The sequence below is a fragment of the Myotis daubentonii genome, chromosome X (genome assembly GCF_963259705.1).
Source record: "Myotis daubentonii chromosome X, mMyoDau2.1, whole genome shotgun sequence".
NCBI classification, from domain to species: Eukaryota; Metazoa; Chordata; class Mammalia; order Chiroptera; family Vespertilionidae; genus Myotis; species Myotis daubentonii.
The window spans coordinates 43,303,990-43,325,474 of NC_081861.1; the positions used below are offsets into that span (position 1 = coordinate 43,303,990).

General features: G+C 33.2%; 1 protein-coding gene and 1 pseudogene across 3 annotated transcripts in view; both read right to left on the reverse strand.

The window, feature by feature from the left end:
- Window positions 1-21,485, reverse strand: part of SLC6A14 (solute carrier family 6 member 14) — a 25,951-nt gene continuing 4,466 nt past the window's right edge. Inside the window, exons 3-14 of one of the 3 annotated variants that reach the window (XM_059679686.1) lie at window positions 21,252-21,383; window positions 19,611-19,772; window positions 18,665-18,803; window positions 17,383-17,515; window positions 16,396-16,536; window positions 7,814-8,042; window positions 6,884-7,009; window positions 5,672-5,790; window positions 5,039-5,138; window positions 4,691-4,800; window positions 1,700-1,867; window positions 1-406 (exon numbers count right to left, since the gene is read on the reverse strand). In XM_059679686.1, coding sequence (XP_059535669.1) covers window positions 260-406; window positions 1,700-1,867; window positions 4,691-4,800; window positions 5,039-5,138; window positions 5,672-5,790; window positions 6,884-7,009; window positions 7,814-8,042; window positions 16,396-16,536; window positions 17,383-17,515; window positions 18,665-18,803; window positions 19,611-19,772; window positions 21,252-21,383 — 1,706 coding nt within the window. In that variant the 3' untranslated portion in view covers window positions 1-259. The remainder of the gene's footprint in view (window positions 407-1,699; window positions 1,868-4,690; window positions 4,801-5,038; window positions 5,139-5,671; window positions 5,791-6,883; window positions 7,010-7,813; window positions 8,043-16,395; window positions 16,537-17,382; window positions 17,516-18,664; window positions 18,804-19,610; window positions 19,773-21,251; window positions 21,384-21,485) is intronic. The other 2 variants (XM_059679687.1, XM_059679688.1) reach the window with 2 other exon arrangements.
- Window positions 8,567-16,386, reverse strand: LOC132224482 (tigger transposable element-derived protein 1-like; annotated as a pseudogene).

Sequence of the window (21,485 nt, forward strand, 5' to 3'; positions counted from 1 at the left end):
TTATGGTAATGTGTACAAAAATGTTATTGTGAAATAGAGACAGCTATGTGTGTGTTAATACAGATAGATCATCTAAAAAGAAATATAATAGGCACATTGCTAAACATTTTTATATTACATTCGTGCTTAAATGGGAGAAAATAGCTGTTATACTATTATGAACATAATATATACATTTTATTCAATTAACATACAAATAAATAAAAATTTTCTCTAAAATAATCACATTACACAAGCACATATTTTTTAAAATTAGAAGTTATTCTGGTTTTCCACTGCCACTGACAGTAGGTATTTCATGGTCAATCTCTTTCTTAGGATCCACCATGTCTTTATATCTCTCCCCACGGTGTTGTTCCAGGTATGGACCCCAGTTAGGAGCTGGTCTGCAGCAGCTTACAATACGCTGAAATGAGGGGGTAAAAAGCTGTCTTAGAACTTAAGTGCTACAATCTGTAAATAAATATCAAAGCACATTTTTTTTTAGAATGTTAAATTTCTTTGCCCTAGTCTCAGGGTGACTGTCTGGTGGGGATCTAAACCAGTGTATACCTGAAAAGTTTAAAGAACCAAAGAAAGGGAGTTCCAGGGTAAAACAATTAATCTAGATCCATTCTTGAATGGGCTTAGACATTTATTTTAAATCCAACTACTGAGCCCAGCTGGCGTGGCTCAATGATTGAGTGTCAACCTATGTACCAGGAGGTTACGTTTTATCCCCGGTGGGAGGCGTGCAGGAGGCAGCCAACCAATTATTCTCTCTCATCATTGATGTTTCTCTCTCTCTCTCTCTCTCTCTCTCTCTCTCTCTCTCTCTTCCTCTCGGAAAATATATATATATATTTTAAATCTGACTACTGAGCCTACCTTATTATTGCCCTATTAGGATATATATTATAAACAGAGTGGGTTTGTTGTTTTTTCAGACCAGGTTTTACAAATGAAGATTATAGATATAACACACAAAAAAAAGGTCATTTGCTTTGCTTTTGCATCATCTTCAGGAACAACTTAGTACAAGTGTAGACATGATAACTTATGTGCTAGCTAAGCACTCTAATAGCACCTGAGGCTACAGCAACAAACAAGACAAGACTTCTTCTTAACTGACCTTATAGTCTAGTACAAGGAGACACACAAATATATGTATAGTGTAATACAATGCTATGCACATAGTAATGGATGTTTGTCTCAGATACAGAAGTAGCCTAATGGAAAGAGTGATTAATTTGATCTCATGGTCATAAGCTCATATTACCAACATATTGGTAAGTTAATCTTTAGTTTGATCATAGTGATTTAAATGAAGTACAAATAATGTTAATTTTAATTGAATTTATTGGGGTGACATTGGTTAATAAAATTATATAGCTTTCAGGGGTACAGTTCTATAATACATCACCTATATGTAAACTAATAAAATAGAAACATTCTTATAGATATAGAGAAAAGACTGGCAGCTGTCAGAGGGAGGGGGTAGGGGTACTGGGTGAAAAGGGTGAAAAATTAAGCAAACCCTCCCCCCACCCCTCCCCCGCAAGAAAAAACAACTCATAGATAACAGTATGGTGATTACCAGAAGTAAAGGAGCTGGGGAAAGGTAAGAAAGGGTAAAAGGAAAAAAAAAAGGGGGTAAAAGGGGGACAAACGGTGATGGAAGGACATTTGATTTGGTGTGGTGAACAAATAATGTACTTACTTGAATGATGTTTCCTTTAGCTCGAATTATTTGTATAATAGCCATAATTGGAATCCAAATAATGCAGAAAATAATCAAACACCAGCCTAAAGCAACTCCCCAGTCCGGGTATGGAATTTCGCCATAAGTAGGTCTATTAAATTTCACCAGTGACCAGATAAAAATTACCTGTGAAAGTTAACATATGAAAGGTCAATGCTAAAGATCAGACTTTATTGCACTAATGATTCCAATTGCACTAATTATTAGCAATTTGACTCCATTCCTTAGAAATAATTTATCAAAAGAAATTACAATGAAAATACATTCAAGCAACTAAGATAATCAGATAACTAGCCAGAAGATAACAATACTAAGTGGACCAATCTAAATGACTTATATTTGGCTTTGAATAGATTAAAATTAGCACCTCCGCATATTTATAAAAAATACAATACTTGTCCAACATGTATTTCAATAAAATACTTTACCATAAAATATAGCAGACTATAAGTAAAATAATATCTGAGATACTCTGTTAATGAACTTATAACTTTTATTTATAATATCATGGTTTTATTTTAATCCATTTGCTAGCGAGCATATCAATTAATTTAATGAGAATGTAAAATACACTTTAGTGAACATGCTTTGCTCCTTGCTTAGCAATTATTTCTATTATTTCTCACTGCACAGAGCATCCCTTACTCCAAACCCAAGCTCACACACATTCACTTATTAGTATTACATATATATTTACCAAAGCACACATCACTTCCAGCCTCTTGAGAAAAAAACAAGCTCAATGTGTGTTTGGTAAAACAGTGAAATCTGAATCTTAAAGCTGAAACACGTTAAGGCCACGTTTTTTAAAAAATGTCTTTAAAAAACATGTTGCAGCATTAAACTAATTGTATATTTAGAAATCTGTAAAACAAAATCAAAACCAAAAATCACCTAGTAGTTCCTCTAAATTTAGTTTAAATGTATTTAGAATACAAGAATCTTTATAAAATAGATACTCAAATTTCATTTTACAATTTAATATATTTATTTAATTACAGAAATTTAAATATATTTTACACTTACCATAATTTTACATAGCTAAAAGAGAATAAATGAGGGATAGTGGAGTCTAATATGCATAACTTTATATAAATGGCTTATGATGTATGTCATTTAATATTTAATAATTTTGCATTTATAAATAAACTCAGTTGTCACCCTGACCAGTGACTCAGTTGGTTGGAGCATCATCCCATACACCAAAAGGTTGTGGGTTTGATTCCCAGTTAGGGCACATACCAAGGTTTCCGATTTGACCCGGGTCAGGGTGTGTACAAGAGGCAACCAATCCATGCTTCTCTTTCACATCAATTTTTCCCTCTCTCTCTCTCTCCCTTCTTCTCTCTCCAAATTCAATAAAAACATATCCTTGGGTGAGGATTAAAATGATAGATGATAGATAGATAGATAGATAGATAGATAGATAGATAGATAGATAGATAATAGAAGATAGATGATAGATAAATTCAGTTGTCAAATTTATGTAATCAAAGTTGGCTGGCTAAAAGACTAGTTAGGTATTCTAAATTTATAAGGGTTTTATTTTATTATGGAGACTTGTCAAAAAGGCCAAACAATATTTAGTAGCACTGTCAAAGTCATTTAGCAAAAAATATGGGGCATTCAAATATTTTAATTCAGCACATCTAGTCTTAAACTGCTCACAATTTAAAACTGACCTTATAATGTTAAACACACACACACACACACACACACACAGAGAGACACACACACACACACAACTTAATTCCCTCTAAAAACAAACATGATACTTCAGATGTGAAGGAAATTCTAGATCAAGTTATTTACTGTTCTTTTGTAGGAAAACCTTTGAAGCATGGAGGCAATAAGAATTAGAACACATCCTTTATGAAGCTTTGTAACCACCACACATCCACTGTTATCTCTAGTCAATAGTAATTTCCATCTCATTATGTGTTATTTTGGCATTTGGCCTTTACTACCCTGAACTGTTATTTAAAGACTAGAGGCCTGGTGCACAAAATTTGTGCATGGGGGGGGGGGGAGTCCCTCAGCCCAGCCTGCACCCTTTCCAATTCGGGATCCCTCAGGGGATGTCTGACTACCAGTTTAGGCCCAATCCCTGCAGTCAGACATCCCTCTTGCAATCCAGGACTGTTGGCTCCTAACCACTCACCTGCCTGATGCACCTAACTGCTCCCCAGCCAGCCTGATTGCCCCCTAACTGCCCTTCCCTGCTGGCCTGATTGCCCCCTAACTGCCCTCCCCTGCTGGCCTGATCTCCCCTAACCGCCTCTGCCTCAGCTCCTGCCGCCATGGCTTTGTCCGGAAGGATGTCCGGAAAATGTCCAGTCTAATTAGCATATTACCCTTTTATTAGTATAGATAGTATGTCTATATGTCATGTCTTCCAGAAGACATATTTTGCTTTCCCTCAGCTCCTAAATAGCAACTGTTGAATTTGTTAACATAAACTGTTGCCTCTATTGACACAGGTGAGTTTCTTTTAGTAATTTTATATACTAAGTACCTCCCATAAAGAGAAAAAATATGCATTGGAATCTTTGTTGATTCTTAGCAATTAGTATATTTAGAGTATGGGTTATATGCATATTTGTATTTTTCTGTACCTAGCATATTTATTATAGAATGAAAAAATGAATGATTTATTTTTATTTGTCCTACTGGTAATTCTTAAATATGTTAGAATTTTAAGTCTATAGGAGCCTGTCTATTTTCTCAAATAGTAAATGTTTAAACCTATGGGCTCAAAAATAATACTGCAGACATTTTAATTTAGGCAACTTGGAGGCACCAGTCATAAAGCAAAAGTTGAAAAATCATTAATTTATGACATTTGTTTGCCTTTTTGTCTTCAATGTGAGTTATTTTTCAATTTTATCTCAGAGATGTTTAAATATATATTATTTATACTAAATTCATGGATGGAATATTAATACTTACAATCAAAAGAACAGGCGTAATGACAAACCAGCAAGCTCTCCACCATAGCCAGAATATCCACCTTTTTGCTCCAATCATCATTTCTATATCTTCAATGAATCTGTTCCCTCCTAACAAAACAACCAACAGAGTGCATTCAGTCCTTGCTCATGTGTTCTCCATTAATCATTGTGGCCTCAAGTTTTGTCTGAACATTTTCCTATACTACAGCAATGAAGGATACACATTTACATTTTATTTATACTATATTTGTATTAGTTATATTATACTTTACTATTATAATACACACAATGGAAGAAAATAAAAATTACTTTAGTAGAAAGAGTAATTCTAAGAGTTACCACTTACCATAAATCCAGATGATTCCTATTAATTCCAGTATAGCTGCAATCATAATGCCCCATCCAGCACAGAAGTAGTCAATCAGATTAACCCAGTAAATTCCAGCCTATCAAAAAATTAATTACTTATAAGTATAGTTTTAATTATTTTTATGATTTATTAAGCATTCAAATTGAATTTATTAATTTTATTTTAGCATATGCTCCTTGATTTCACCTCTGCCAAAAATGTGAAAAGGAATGTTTTCAAATGTGAACACAAATATGGATTTAACTCTCAAAAATGATGTCTTTTTTTCTGTATGAAGTAACTTGGAAAAAAGCAATTAGAATAGTTAATTATTAAAATGATATGTGTATTCTGTAATAGTTGCCAATAAATATAGTGTATGTTTAAAGTCTCTAACTTTATTGTAATTGGGGAAATTGTTCATTAGTGAGCTTCCTGCCCCTCTGCAAAATATACTTATTGAAATTGTGCTATAATGGCAAACAATCTGAACTAAAATTCAGAAAACCTTGATCCAAGTCAGATTTGGACTTGTCATTAAACATTCTCTTAAACTGTGGTTTTCTCATTGAGATTATAAAGTATGTTCCAAGTAATACTTTGTCTATGGGAAAAAATACTATGATATACCTGAGTTACACAGACGAGACCAAGGAGAAACAAAACCAGGCAGCAACCCAAAGTTATGGGAATTCTCATTGTCGTCATCACTTTGGGGAATAAATCTTGAATTGTTGTTGTAATTGTTTCTTCAGAAGGGGGAAAAATGGCATGTTATATGTCAACTCATTTGCCAATAAGTTTAATCACAGAATTCAACTTCTATTAATGAAATTTACAAATATATATTGAGAAAATAGTCTAGCCTTAATCGTAGCTTTTAAAAAACCCTTAAGATCCTTTCTCTTGGCAGTCACCACTTGTCGGTTCTGATAAAAATCAAAGGCAGCTCGATTTGTCATTTTTAGTCTGTTTTATAAAGTTTTTCATTGGTAGCAACTATAAGGTAACAGGTCTCTGGGGGCTGAAGTAGTTTGAAAGAGTTATAGGGAAGGAAGAAGTCTAATACAACTTTTTAAAAAGGTGAGTATTTGAATAAATAACATGGATACAGAAAGGCCTTCCAGGTTAAGAAATAAATGTATTCCCATAAGCCACCTAACCCAATCATTGATTATTTTATACAAATAATTACAATAATCTAAAAATCTTATAGAAGAATTTGAACTTCATATCAGTATATGTAAAAAAGAAAAAAAAGAAAGTGTTCATGAAACAGGGTACTGGCTAAAAGTAGAAGGGTGTTTGAGTGAAAGGATTAAGAAATATATTTGAAATTTTTGAGGGCTTTGAAAGTCAATTAGAGGAGGCTGGACTTTGCCCCATAAACAGTAAACTATTAAAATGTTTTATGTAAGAAGACAATATAATAAAAGCTATTTCAGAATTTTTTGTTGTATACCTAAGGAAAATTTTTATGAATACATAGAGCCATGTGCAAGAATAGCCATTGCAGTAGTTTGTGTAAGTTTTAAAAACTGGAAATAATCCAGTTGCCTGTCACAATGGCAACAAATTGTGAATTATCTAGACCTATATGTCTATGTATCAACATTTTTTAATATCTGAAGCAAATATGATAACATATTAATGTTTGTTCCTTTTGGGTGTTTGATTCATGAATACTTTTTATTTTTTAATTTAAGTTAAAAAATTTTCAGAAAGATTTTTCTGAGAGTAAAACCTAGGGGGGCAACAAGGGTTAAGAAAAGGATAATTTTAAGTAGAAGAATCATGAGTACAATATAAAAGAGATAGGTTAACAGTGGGAGTCTTACTTACCAATGGAAGCAAACTGAGAGTCGAGACCCAAAGTCAAAAGCATGAAGAAAAATAATATAGACCAGAATGGTCCACCTGGGAGTTGGGCTAGAGCTTCTGGATAAGCAACAAATGCCAAATCAAAACCTAAGAAAAAATGCATGACATTTTAAATTAGTTGCCAAAAAAATCCCCATATTTGGACATTTTCAAAATAAAATACTAGAAAAATCTCATTCTAATTTGGTAACACAATCCATGAACTATGTTTTTAGCAACTATTTCACTTTCACTTTTAAAAATATTTGATTTGGTTACGATGTGAATCCATGATGTGAATTAAGCTACAGAGGTCAATTTTAGAAATGGTACATTTCTCACATAAGAAATCTTAATTATTTCATTGATTTTGACTCTTATTTTAAGATTGATGAAGAATAATATCTTTCTTAAACTCCAGAAACCTAAATTATCTTACCCTAGAAATTCTAAAAGAATCATTAACCAAATGATGTTCAGGTTGGACGCAGCTGGGCAAAGTCACTTGGGTTTCTATCTATATGATATTAATGTGTGTTTAAAATTCAGATCAATACACACACACACACATATATCATCGCTTTTATATATATGCATACACACAAATAAAGATAATGCATGTAAAGTGCTTATCATGATTTCTGATACTTATAATTGTGTAGAAAGTAATTCATATTAAAAACTAAACAAAATTCAGAAAAAAAAATTTAAATTGTTCCCTGGTATAGTCTTATTTTCTCAAACATTTAAGAATTACTTCACCCTTAAAATAACCAAAGTATATAAGATGAAATAAGAAATGCAATACCCTAAATCTTGAGTGCTTTAAGTAAATTTCTCTAAAATATATTAGTATTGCTTAAATGAACTACATTGAGTTAATAAAAATTAATAATATATAGCATTCCATACCTGATTTTACAACTTGAGATACTTCCTGTCCAGAGATGTGAGCCATGTGTCCCAATATAGAAAAAATAGCAAATCCAGCAAACACACTGGTGAGGCAGTTTGTCAAACATACCACAATGGCATCTGAGAAGCAGTTATTATTGAACTTATTGTAAGATGATAGAGTAGCTAAGCCACCCCAAGCCACTGAAAGGGAGTAAAATATCTGTGTGGCAGCATCTTTCCAAATCTATGAGAAAATAAGTTGATATTTTAAAACATACACTCTTAATTTTCATTTGCATAAAATATTTTATATATACAAATGAACAAATATAATACCCACTACTCAGCTTAAGGAATAAAATGTTAGCAGTCTTTTGAAGACCCAGTTTCCCCCTTCTTAATCCTATCACCTCCAGTGGTAGTAACTGCTATCCTGACTTTTGTGTTTATCATTTTCTTGTTTTTCTTTGTATATTTACTACATAAATATGTAAACTTAAACACAATGGCATTTAGCTTTGCATGTTTTTGAGTTTATAGAAAAGTTTTCTTAATACATATTAACTTATACAACTTCCCTTTTCAGTCAGTATTGTATGAAATTTATCCCTTATCAATTTGAACCATAAGGTATTTCAATTTTATAAGTCAAAAATGAAAGAATATAAGCAAATTCATATGGTTCAGATATATATATATATATATATATATATATATATATATATATATATATATATATATATAGAGAGAGAGAGAGAGAGAGAACATTTTTTACTGCTGTATTGCCCCACTGTGTATGCCACACTTAACCCTTTATCCTGTTGATGGACATTCAGTTTCTTCAGTATTTTGCTATTAGAAACCATGTAACTGTGAATATTCTTGTGTGTGTCCTCATACCTAGTTGTGGCACTGTGATGTCATAGGGTATATGAATCTTCCCCATTCCTAAATATTGCCAAATTATCCTTCAAAGTTGTTGTACCACTTTGCACTTCCAGTAGCTGGTTATGAGAGTTCCCATTCCTGCACATTTTTTGTAACATTGGTCAGAATTTTTAATACAGTCTAATCTAGTGACTGAAGTGAGAGTTGATTACCCTAATGACATATATTTTGGCATGTTTTTATGTGTTCTACTCCATAGTTGTTGTTTTTTCTGTGAAATTCCTGTTCATGTCTTTTGCCATTTTTGTGTGGCTTATTTACCTTATTGGATCTCTATGAATATATAATGTAATTTGGATTCTAACCTTTGTCTATTATATATGTTAATTTTTTTCTGACACTTTGTGGTTTATTTTTTTCACCTCTTAACATTGTGTTCTTAAATGAAACAAAGATTTTGTTGTTCTTTTAATGTAGCTAAGGTTGTTCATCCTTGCCTGTTTGTATTGTCCTTGATTTCTCTGACTTAAAAAATAACCCTTAAAAATAATAATCCTTAACCCAAGGTCATAAAGATACTATGCTATATTTTCTTCTAAAAGATTTAAAGTTTTGCTTATATTGTTAAGTTTCAGTTCACCTGAAATTTATATTGTGCATATTAAATTGGAAATCCCAATTCATTTTTCTCCAAATGACATATCAATGTTCCAAAGATAATTGATATTATCAATTATATCAATTGGATATCAATTATACAATTGAATAGTTCATCCTTGCCCCCACTGATTTTCATTGCCACCTCTGCCACATATCAAGTTCCATATATTCATTAATATTTCTGAGATTACTATTATTTTCCACTGGCCTGTATGTCTATATCTATGTTAACACTGTACTATTTTAATACCTATAGCATTATAAAATTGTTTCATATCTGGTAAGACAAGTGTGCCTCACTTCCTCAAAAACACCTTGTTTTGTTTTTTCTTTTGCCTTTTCCTCTTTCACATAAATTTAAAATCAGTTTTCAAGTTCCACCAAAAAGACAGCTGTACTGGAAATGTATTGGAATTCTTACATATCAATTTGGAAACAATAAATCATAATTCTTAACATGGATAGTTCTAGGCAATTTTTGAACAATGATGATACATTGAGGCAGCCCTTAGATCACCCCATTCTCTCATTCCATGTGTTTTGTTGTTGTTACTCCTCACCTGAGGCTATTTTTCATTGATTTTCAGAGAGAGTGGAATGGGAGGGTGGGAGAGAGGAGAGAGACAGAGAGAGAAACATCAATGTGAGAGAGACACATCAATTGGTTGCCTCCTGCACATGCCCCAACCAGGGCCAGTTATCGAGCCTGCAACCAAGGTAAATGCCCTTGACTGGTATCAAACCCAGGACCCCTCAATCTGCAGGCCAATGCTCTATTCACTGAGCCAAACTGGCTAGGGCCCTCATTCCATGTTTTGATTAGAGCCTCATGTAGCTGGTCTCATCACTTTAAGTAGCATCCCCATTCTTCATCTAATCCTACCCATTTATTATTTCACAATTACCCCTCCTATGTATTTGCTAAAGGACAGTGATTAATCTTAGAAACTAATCTAGATAAACCCATTTAACAATGAAATTCTGCAGCTATAACATTAGCCCCCCCCCAAAAAATCTAATTGTGCAGATTTTAAATAATAGAGTCGGCATATACAGGGTGCCCCCCAAAATGTATACCCACTTTTAACCGATTATTAATTCCAATGGATTAAATCTGAAAAGAAAGAAACATCAATTGAGCTATCAGCTGTTAAAGTGTGTATACATTTTTGTAACACCCTGTACTTGGGCAAAAATAATTTTTAGTTTATCTGAAAACAGGACTCATCAGTGAAAGCAGGCAATATAACAGGATGAGTAGTTCTAGCTCCGGAGTCAAAAAGAATGAAGTTTTATCCAATAACTCCCACTCTGTTTTTCAATGTATTTAACATCTTTAAACCTGTTCTTTCATCTATAAAATGGAAATGGCAAAAGTAAAAATTTTAATGTATCCTAGGAATGATGTGAGGCATATGCGAAGCAATTAGCAGATGCTCAGTAGTAGCTATTGTTGTTATTATGAAAAAAATCATAAATTGATAGTTGTTGTTTATGGAAGTTAAAAACAATAATTTTCTCCCTGAAATGTATATAATCTATTTTCAATTACAATAGAAATAAAGTTTTTAGGCAGTAAAATAAATATTACTAGGTCTTCAGAATATAGCTTGATGTTACATTATTATTGCACTATAATTGCTTTATAATGTCAGGAAGCCAGTAGGAAATATATGACTAGATAGATAGAACATGGTTATTTTACTTAGATATAATAAAAATATGTTATAAATAAAGTACTCTCTTTTTTCTTAGGCAGTTGTATATGTTAAAAGATAACGTGCTTATGTTGGTCTCAGCTTCTTTTAGTTGATATTATGTTTTCATATGTGAATTAGGGAGAGCTGGAAATGGTATGACAGGTGTGAGTCATAATGTTTACCTAAGATTGTAAAGAACACTGAATCAAAATCCCAAACATAGCTGTAATACCCATGCCTACCAATCTCATAGCTATATACAGGATCATTGCTTTAGGAATTAGGAAATCTTAATTCAAGATGCAGAAACTGGCTGTCTAAACTTAACTAAATCTGAATCTTTCTGGGTCTCAATATTATCACTGTAAAATGATTTAGTAAAATAATCACTGGAGACCCCTCTGGCTATAAATTTGTAGGGTTCTCTACTCTTCTAGAGATCTCAATAGAGATCACATAATCAATGATAAGGAAAAATATATACTTATGATCCCATGCTCTGTGGCCAGAGAGAAATTTTAAAAATCTAAGAAAAAATTCTAATTGCCAGCAAACCCCAAGAAAAAGAAGTAGAGGTAGTGCAGTGGGGAGGTGGGAGGATTAAATTTTATGTTCACAAAGCGCATTAGGTTTAGTTCTGATCTTATAAAGCCACCAGAGGGGAGGGCAGAGGGGCAGACTGGATGAAAGGAGGTGAAGGGATTAGCCAAAGAACATATATGCATAACCCATTGACACAGAGGACAGTGTGGTGAATGCCAGAGGGAAAGGGGGGTGGGGATTAGGTGTAGAAGAGCAAAGGGTGGGGGAAAATGAGGATATCTGTAACAGTGTCAACAATAAAAATAGAGAAAAATAAAGTTAATTCAGACACAGAAACACAGACCAATATAAAATATTCATAGAATATTTTCAGGAAAGTTTCAAGGAACTGTAAAGCCCAGGTGATCTGAGTCTTGTAAAAGACACTTAAAGAATAGGGAAAGAACTTTCCAACTATGATCAAAGTTATGATGTTGAAAGAAAATGAATGTTCCACTTCTTAGGGAAAATGTTGCATCTATAATAACATACAGGGATTGCCAAAAGTAGGTTTACAGTTGTTTGTATGAAAAAAGACATGCAGGTTATGATTGTTACAATAGATTTATGAACTCTGTTTTGAGTACTTACAACTGTAAATCTACTTTTGTCTGCCCTTGTAGTATAATATAATGACAATAATTTAAATATGTGTGTGGTCATATTTATATAACACTTTACCATTCCAAAAATGCATTAACAGTTAATCTTGTTTAATAACCTAATATAGAGAAGAATAACCTAATATAGAGAAGATAATGTATCTAATCCATATTTTTGTTTTTATTCATCATGAAATATGGTCTTTGAGTTGGGAAGAGATTAACAAACAATGTTAAAAGATGAGAGGCCTAAAATAAACAAAGAAATCAACAGATGGTCTGTGAACACATCAAAGCATGTTAATTTCCAAGATTAAAATCATAAAACCTCATAGGTCTAAACCAAGTTAGGTCTCTTGTGGTTGATTATGGAGTGAAAATTATTTGGGCACAAGAAAGGTAAGCAAAGACCAGAGATAGACACGTCAATTTTCAAAAAGATAATAGATGGATTTCCATGAATAAAAACAAATTTATTCCATGAATAAATTTGACATGCTTAAAAGAAAATTTCTATAGCAAATAATTAAATATCCAAATTGTAAGTACAGGCATACCTCAGAGATATTGCATGTTCTGTTGAAGACTACCACAATAAAGCAAATAACACAATAAAGTGAATATTGCAATAAAGTGAGTCAAATGAATTTTTTGGTTTCCCAGTTCATATAGGCATTATGTTTACACTATACTGTAGTCTATTAAATGTGCAATGGCATTATATCTAAAAAACAATGTCCATACCTTAACGTAAAATACTTCACTGCTAAAAAGCATCCCAGGCAAAGGGAATAAATGTGCAAAGGTTCAGAGGCAGAAACAATTTTGGTATGTGTGAGGAAGAGAAAGGAGGCCCCTCTGGCAAAAATGAGCAAGGTGGACATTGGAGAGGTGGGCAGGCCCTGGTTATGCAGAACTTTATAGACCATCACAAGGACTCTGGATTTTGTGCTCAGAGCCATGGTAAATCACTCAAGAGTGACTTATAAAATATGGACCATACTATTGTAAGATAATCATAATAGGACTATGAGAACCCTTTGTATGATCTGCTTGATCTTTCTGAAAAATCTAAAACTGTTCTAAAAAAATAAAGCCTACTAATAAAAAAAAAAACACGTGAAACGGGAGGGGGGAATTAAAAAATACTTTGTTGCTCAAAAATGCTAACCATCATCTGAGCCTTTAGTGATTAGTAATTTTTTTGCTGGTGGAGGGTCTTCCCTCAATGTTCATGGCTGCTGACTGACCAGGGTGGTGGCTGCTGAAGGTTGGGGTGTCTGTGGCAAATTCTTAAAATAAGACAATAAAGTTTGCAGCATGGATTGACTCTTCCTTTCATGAACAATTTCTCTGTAGCATGTGATGCTGTTTGATGCCATGTTACCCACAGTAGAACTTCCTTCAAAAGTGGAGCCAATCCTCCCAAACCCTGCTGCTGCTTTAACAACTAAGTGAATGTTATATTCTGTATCCTGTGTTGTCATTTCAACAACCTTCACCACATATTCACCAGATGTAGATTCCATCTCAAGAAACTGATTTCTTTTCTTATTCATAAGAAGCAAGTCCTCATCTGGTAAAGTTTTACCAGAAGATTGAAGCAATTCAGTCAGTCTTCAGGATCCACTTCTAATTCTAGTTCTCTTGATATTTCTACCGCAGCTGCAATTACTGCCTCCACTGAAGTCTTGATCCCCTCAAAATAATCCATGATAATTGGTATTAATCCCTGTTAATGTTGACATATATTTTTAATGTTGATATTTTGGCTTCCTCATGAATAACAAATGTTCTTAATGGTATTTAGATGGTGAGTCTTTTCCAGAAGGTTTTCCATTGATTTTGCTCAGATCCATCAGAGGTATCACTACTTACCTATGGCAGCTATAGCCTTACAATGTGTATTTCTTAAATAATAAGACTTGAAAATAAAAATTACTCCTTGATTTTTCAGCTGCAAAATGGATGTTGGGTTAGCAGGCATGAAAACAACATTAAGCTCATTGTACAACTCCAGCAGAGCTCTTGGGTGGCCAAGTGCATTGTCAATAAGCAGTAATATTTTGAAAGGAATTTTTTTCTGAACAGTAGGTCTCAACAGTGGGTTAAAATATTCAGTAAACCATGTTGTAAACAGATGTGCTATCCTCCAGGCTTTGTTGTTACATTTATGGAGCATAGGCAGAGTAGATTTAGCATCACTCTTAAGGGCCCTAGGGTTTTTGGAATGCTAAATGAGCATTGGCTTCAACTTCAAGTCACCAGACCATCCTCTGAAGCTTTGAAGCCAGGCATTGGCTTCTCCTCTCCAGCTATGAAAGTCCTAGTTGGCATCTTCTTCCAATAGAAGACTGTTCCTTCTACATTGAGAATTGTTTAGTGTAACCACCTTTACTATCTTAGCTAGATCTTCTGGATAACTTGCTGAAGCTTCCACATGAGCACTTGCTGCTTTACCACCTTTCATTTTTATGTTATGAAGATGGCTTCTTTCCTTCAATCTCATGAACCAACCTCTGGTGGCTTGAAACTTTTCTTCTGCAGCTTCCTTACCTCTCTCAGCCTTCATAGACTTGAAGAGAGTTAGGGCTTCCCTCGGGATTAGGCTTTGGCTTAATGGAATGTGGTGGATGTTTTGATCTTCTATTCAGACTACTAAAATTTTCTCCATATCAGCAACAAGGCTGTTTTTATTTCTTATCATTTGTGCCCCACCGAAATAGAACTTTTAATTTCCTTCAAGAACTTTTTATTTTTTTAATTTATCTTTATTGTTGAAAATATTACACATCCCCTTTTGTTCCACCATTCACAACTTGACTGATGCATGAGGCCTAGCTTTCAGTGTATCTTGGTTTTCAACATGCCTTCCACATTAAGCTTAATCATTTCTAGCTTCTGATTTAAAGTGATAGATGTGCAACTCTTCCTTTCACTTGAACACTTAGAAGCCATTGTTGGGTTGTCAATCAACCTGATATAAATACTGCTATGTCTCAGAGAATAAGAAGACCCAAGAAGAGGGAGAGAGACAGGGGAATGGCTGGTGGGTGTAACAGTCAGAACACATGATACCCCGAAATATTTATAATAGTAACATGAAGCATAACTGGTTGCAGATCACCAGAACAAATATATTAATAATTTAAAAGTTCGAAGTATTGGAACAATTACCAAAATGTGACCGACACATGAAGAGAGCAAACGCTGTTGGAAAAATTGTGCCAATAGACTTGCTCAACACAGGGTAGCCACAAACTTTCAATTTGTAAAAAACAACAACAACATTATCTGGGAAGTGCAATCAAGTGAAGTGCAATAAAACGAGGTATGACTGTATTTAGAAAATAGCGATTACTGGAAATAAGCATGGTTGCACAAAGAACATCATAGCAAACTAAAACAAATATCCATTTGGGATAACACTACTAGATTTGACTAAAAAAGTGAAAGCATTTCACTTTAATCAATACAAGCTTGGTGTATAGACTACACTTATTTTTAATGTTCCTTACAATCAAAATTATAAAAGTATTTATGTACCTGTGATACCGACAGCCATTATCTGGAGGTGGATCAAAGTTAAAATAGGGTTACCCAATTCATATTCATGGCACATGTTTGTGTGTCTGATAACAGTAACAATTTTGTTTATAGAATGATTCATCCATTTCAATTTTGTGTTTTTAACTTGATAATCCATTCGGCAAAATGTGATTTTACTTTTTTTGGATATTAACTTTTGAAGAAAGTTAAAATATATATTAGTCTATTAAACTTTCAACTGCAATATTTAAATCTCCTATGAGTTTATCCAATAAGTCACATGGTTGTAGTCATCAATTTGTAGGTATTCATGCATGAAATATTATTTGTCAGATTAATAAGCTCCAAATCTTTGTGGTCAAATAGAATCAGTTATGTGAATAAAAGGACTTTTAGAGTCCTATTGCTAAAATGATTATCTCACTTCCAATAAGAGAGCATTAGTGTAATATAAATAGCTAAGTCAGACATCCTATTGGACAGAAACACTAATAAATTTAACTGTATATCTTTTGCAAGCTACTACATTATGATACTCTTATCTGAAACCAAAGATTTTTGGTATTTGCTTTTAAGATTTACCTTCTCAGATAATTTGAAATTCAAATTGTCTTACCTCAGCTTCCATAAGTTTTGTAAAATTTGACTGTGCTCCTATATAATATGAAATGCCTTGTGATGCACCCTCCAGAGTTGCACCTCGTATTAGCAGGATGAGTAGGACAACATATGGGAAAAGAGCTGTAAAATATACCACCTATCAAGAAAAACAATAGAAAGTTAATGTCATTTCAAAAGTGTACAATTAAAACATTAGTTTGGAAAGTTTCCACTGACTTTGTGATATTCACAATATTTTTGTGATCTAATAGCTTGTCTCATCACAACTTAACATTAACTGAATGTGCTAGATATTATACCAGGAATGCAAAGATAGTATCCAGTTATTCCTGTCCTCCACTTTTTAAGGAAATTTCACTGTAGTAGTTACAAACACATAAACATCCATTTTTCTGGATGCTATACAACTTCTCACAGAGAAATTTCATGTTGTTCTCTGAAATTGCCATGATGCTTTCTGAAAGTTTAAAAAATAAAACAATGAAGGGGAAAATATAGTGTTTTTCAGAAAGGGATTCTTTGCTGAGAGAGAGAGTTCTGAGTCAATTTTAGCAAACTTTAAGAGAATAATTATATAGTTGTTTTTTTTATCTCCTCCAACTAGGGGAATCCTGGCATAATTACCCTGTAGAACAAGGATCTAGACTTTTGAAACTAAACGTTGCAATATATAAGATGCTTATTTATATAATAGGACAGAAAATTTAAAAATATACTTGCAAGCCTCAGAATACTATATCAGCTAGAAGGGTTTAAGTTTTGAGTAACTACATAACTCTAGTATTAGTTTGTGCTTGCTTTGTTTTATTTTTAACAATAGTAGTGATATTATACAATTTTTAGAAGTGGGATGCCTACTTTGAAAGGTTTTCACATATTTGAATGTTCCCATTATAGAAAAGACATGCATTTGATAATGCTCATCAATGAACTACAATGATATTGGAAAACAGCTCCATTACTAATGCATTTTCCAAATTACCTTTCCAGAAGACTTGATTCCTTTAAATAGTGCTGCACCAACTATGATCCAAGCCAGAAGAAGACAAAGTGCTAAATACCACACAATTTTTCCAGTCTCATCCATTCCACTTGAGCGTTGGAGTGCCACTTTGCTGAAAACACATAAGCCCTTTTATGAACACAGAATCACCTGTCTTAATACATTGACTTTTGTCATACATTTTATCCAGTGGGAAGCTTCGTGAGTAGTTTATTAACACATCAATGTCATGTGAACCTTTTATTGACATTGGAGGGGCAAAAAATAGTTCAATGAAAAGCCTGGCTCTGGCTTAGGTTTAAGTGAAACCAATCCAAAGTTCCAAACCCCGGAATAAAAGATTTACTGATTCCTTTAGCTATGATTTTGCCCTAATATTTCAAAGCTCCTTTTATGCAAAAAAAACCCCCAATTAACCTTACATTAGATTATTTCATTTTACTTACAATATTTGTCTTAAGTTAAAATAACAAATATACCATTTAAAATTGCATTAAATGTTTTATTTATTGTACTTATATTTATCATCAAATCTAAATGGTCTCACTATTTATAACTTTTTCAAAGGCTCTCTATCAAATTCTATGATTTCCACTAGGAACATGAATGGATCTAGGATTTTAATTCTTAGCTTGGTCTTTGGGAACATTTTAAGATCCAAATTTTAAAAGGGTCACAAAAGAGCATTAATATATAGATGGGGAAGAACTCATTACAGCAATATTCAAAGAAGTTGGGTCAGGGTAAAGGATAGGTGTATATTAAAGAAAATAAAGAGAGAGCATTTCAAATTAATAAAAGTAAATATAACTCAAAATATCTCTTTCTATCATATAGTGACCATTATTAGCAAAATGGATAATAAAGAATCGCAGCCTAAAATAGAAATTTTATCCACAAATTACTTATCATACAACTGTTTATCATTAAAACTTGCTAATTATAGCCTAAAATTTGAATAGTTTTATTCAAATAAAGTCCCTAATTTATAGTTAATAGTGCTAAATAAATCATTACTGACAATGTGTTTCCATTTATGTAATTTATAAATGATAATTTTTCGACTATGAGCTAAATTTGCATGTTACTACTGCTCACACAAGATAAGGTAAACATCTGAATCAAATGGAGTAGAATTTGTTCCGCTTCCCTTTTCTCTACTTATATGAGTTAAGAAAAGAGCCGATTAATATTTTATTGTTATTTATAAAAAAAATTTTAGTAACATCTGTTTAAGAAGTGGATCATCTAGGGTACTTACTTCCAATATTGTTCACTGGGAAGCTGCCCTGGTTGATAAATTTCAGTTCCGTTGTCGCAGGTATAATTGTTGAAGTCTACCCAGCTTTTATTCACATGGATGAGTGTCTCTATTTGTGTAGTCACATTGCAGTGAGTTACTGAAAATTATAAAAAAGAATGCACATACAAACACGTACTTAGTTTTAAAAGAGTACTTTCCTGGAAAACAAGTTTTCATGGTAAAATATTTAAAGTACAGTCTAAATTGTTACTTGGTGAGGGTAGGGTAAAAATCATACAAATGGAATAAGACATGCACATTCTGCATCTTAAATCTTCTCAACTACTAAGCTGGGAGTGAGTATGAAAATATTTGTCCTTTTAAACTATGATTATATTTCTAGTCATAAAAGCTATAAAGTTAATAATTTCAGTTGGGATTTAGTGCTCTAAGGGACTCTTAGTATGTGGATTTATTTAACCTATATAGAAAATTACACCTTTAAGTTAAGAAGTATTGTCTTTACCACTTCACCCTCTGATATACAAAGGCAAATCCCAGTGGTAATAGTCTGCAATATCAATGCTACATTATTCCAAAGATTAGCAACATGTGGCATGGGCAATACTGACTGTCTCTTGAAACACACTACAATGACCATGGATAGTGCTTTTCTCTCTTTATCACTTTCCCATTATCTTTTTTCTCTCCTGCCCATGGCTAGGGCCTGCAAGAACTCTTCTAGTAGCTGTTTAGCCTTACTGGCTGTCCTCAGAAATTAACATTGCATTCATCAATTTTCAGGTTATACATGCTCTATTCAGTTTTTATCAGTAACCCATGGCTCACTTAAAACTTATCCTAAATTGGTTAGAAAATAACCTAACCCTTTAAGCTTCTTAGAAAATATGAAAGAATGAAGCAGAGTTAACAATATTTTTAAAAATAAACAAATGAATTTTACCGATAGGTGATCTGCTACAGTTTTGATCTGCCCAATAAGAACAATTTTTCCATGGTAGTTCACTTCGAAAAGAAGCAAACATGTAGTAAATACTATAGGCAATTATGACATTATAATAGATGGTCACAGAAACGGATATCAGGACCATTGTAATTCCCACACCTGAAAAAGAGAACAATTAAAGTTAAAAAAAAAGTGAAGTTTCTTTTGCTGGTTCATAAAAAGCTGCATCTCAATTTCCACAAAATCTATTTTAAAATGGGAAGGCTGTTTCAAATAACTTTTTCTTTTGGGGTGGGTAGGGAGGCAGTACTATTCTCTGAATAGTTTTCTTCTCAAATTTCAAATTATTTTGATGATTAGCTTTCTGAGACAGTTTTTCAGTTGGTTAGAAAAAAGTTCTAAGATCAGGGCAGAAGATGGTACTAATCCATTAAACTGAGAGAAGGAAAAATACATGTCCATTACTCTTACTTATGAAGTCTGTAAAGTCTTGTCAGAGTGGGTACTATTCTTAAAAATAATTAAGAAAGAAAAGAAAAACAAGTCAAAGCTCAAATTCTATTGACTCACTAACCAATACTTACATCTTCATCCATAAACTAACATTTTGACAAATAAAAGATAAAGCCTATGAGTTAATGTCCTGAAAGGATAGTGTACACCATTTCTACAGTACATGTGAAGAAAATTCAATGACTCAGTAACAACCTGAATTTAAACTTCTGAAGTTTTTTTAACTCAGTTGTTTCAAAATGTTTAGCATACCAAATGTAACTCCTATGCTAAAACTAGTTTTTGAGGTAGCTTCCTTAATATTCCAGCAAAATATACTGTTTACATCACTATAAATTTATTTTTGATGATGCATTGAGGCTTTTACAAATAGTTTTCAGCTGCTAGCACGTACCAAAATAAGATATAGCTACAGATAGAAAGGCTGTTTTATGTTTAATAACAATCAAGGCATTAAAGAAAAACTTTACCACCCCTAGCTGGTTTGGCTCAGTGGATAGAGTGTCAGCCTGCGGACTGAAGGGTCCCAGGTTTGATTCCTGCACATTCCCGGGTTGTGGACTCGATCCTCCCCCAGTAGGGGGCGTGCAGGAGGCAGCCAATCAATGATTCTCTCTCATTGATGTTTCTATCTCTCCCTCTCCCTGCCTCTCTGAAATCAATAAAAATATATTTTAAAAGAACTTTACCAGTGCTTTATTCTATTAAGAGCATCCAAGAAAAATAAAATTGTGACCTTTTAACTTTTCTGAGTGAGGCATTGTAAAAGATATGCAAAAGCAAGAAGGCAAAGACCACCTGAAGTAGAAAAATGCCAGAGCCACGAAATGAATGCACAGCAGGACCATGTGCCAAGAGAATTGAAAGGGTGAAAAACAGGAAAAGAATGACACCCTTACAACCCTCTCTAGTTCTTCCTTACCCCTTCCATATCTGCAGCCTGAGACAAACAGAAATAAAAATTAACATTTAATTTTTAAAGTCTACAGTGTCAATATGCAGAAAATGTATGGGTCTTTGTTTTTAACCTGTCCAAATTTTAAACAATTTTATTTCTCAGAGTGAGGATAGCTATATACATGAATAGACCAGCAATTATAATAGGAAACACATTTTAATACCAACCTCGAAACAATGGAAGAATATTCCAAACTGAAACTGGACCTAAGCTAGCAAATTGTCCCAGTGAACACTCTAGGAAGAACAATGGTAAACCAGCCAATGCTAGCATAATCGCATAAGGTATCAAGAAGGCACCTAGAAAATGCAAAAAATAAACAAAGCACTATTATATCCCAAAATTTTGATGGCAATTAATAACCAGCATAACATTTTGAAAGCATTTTGATACAGTGGAGT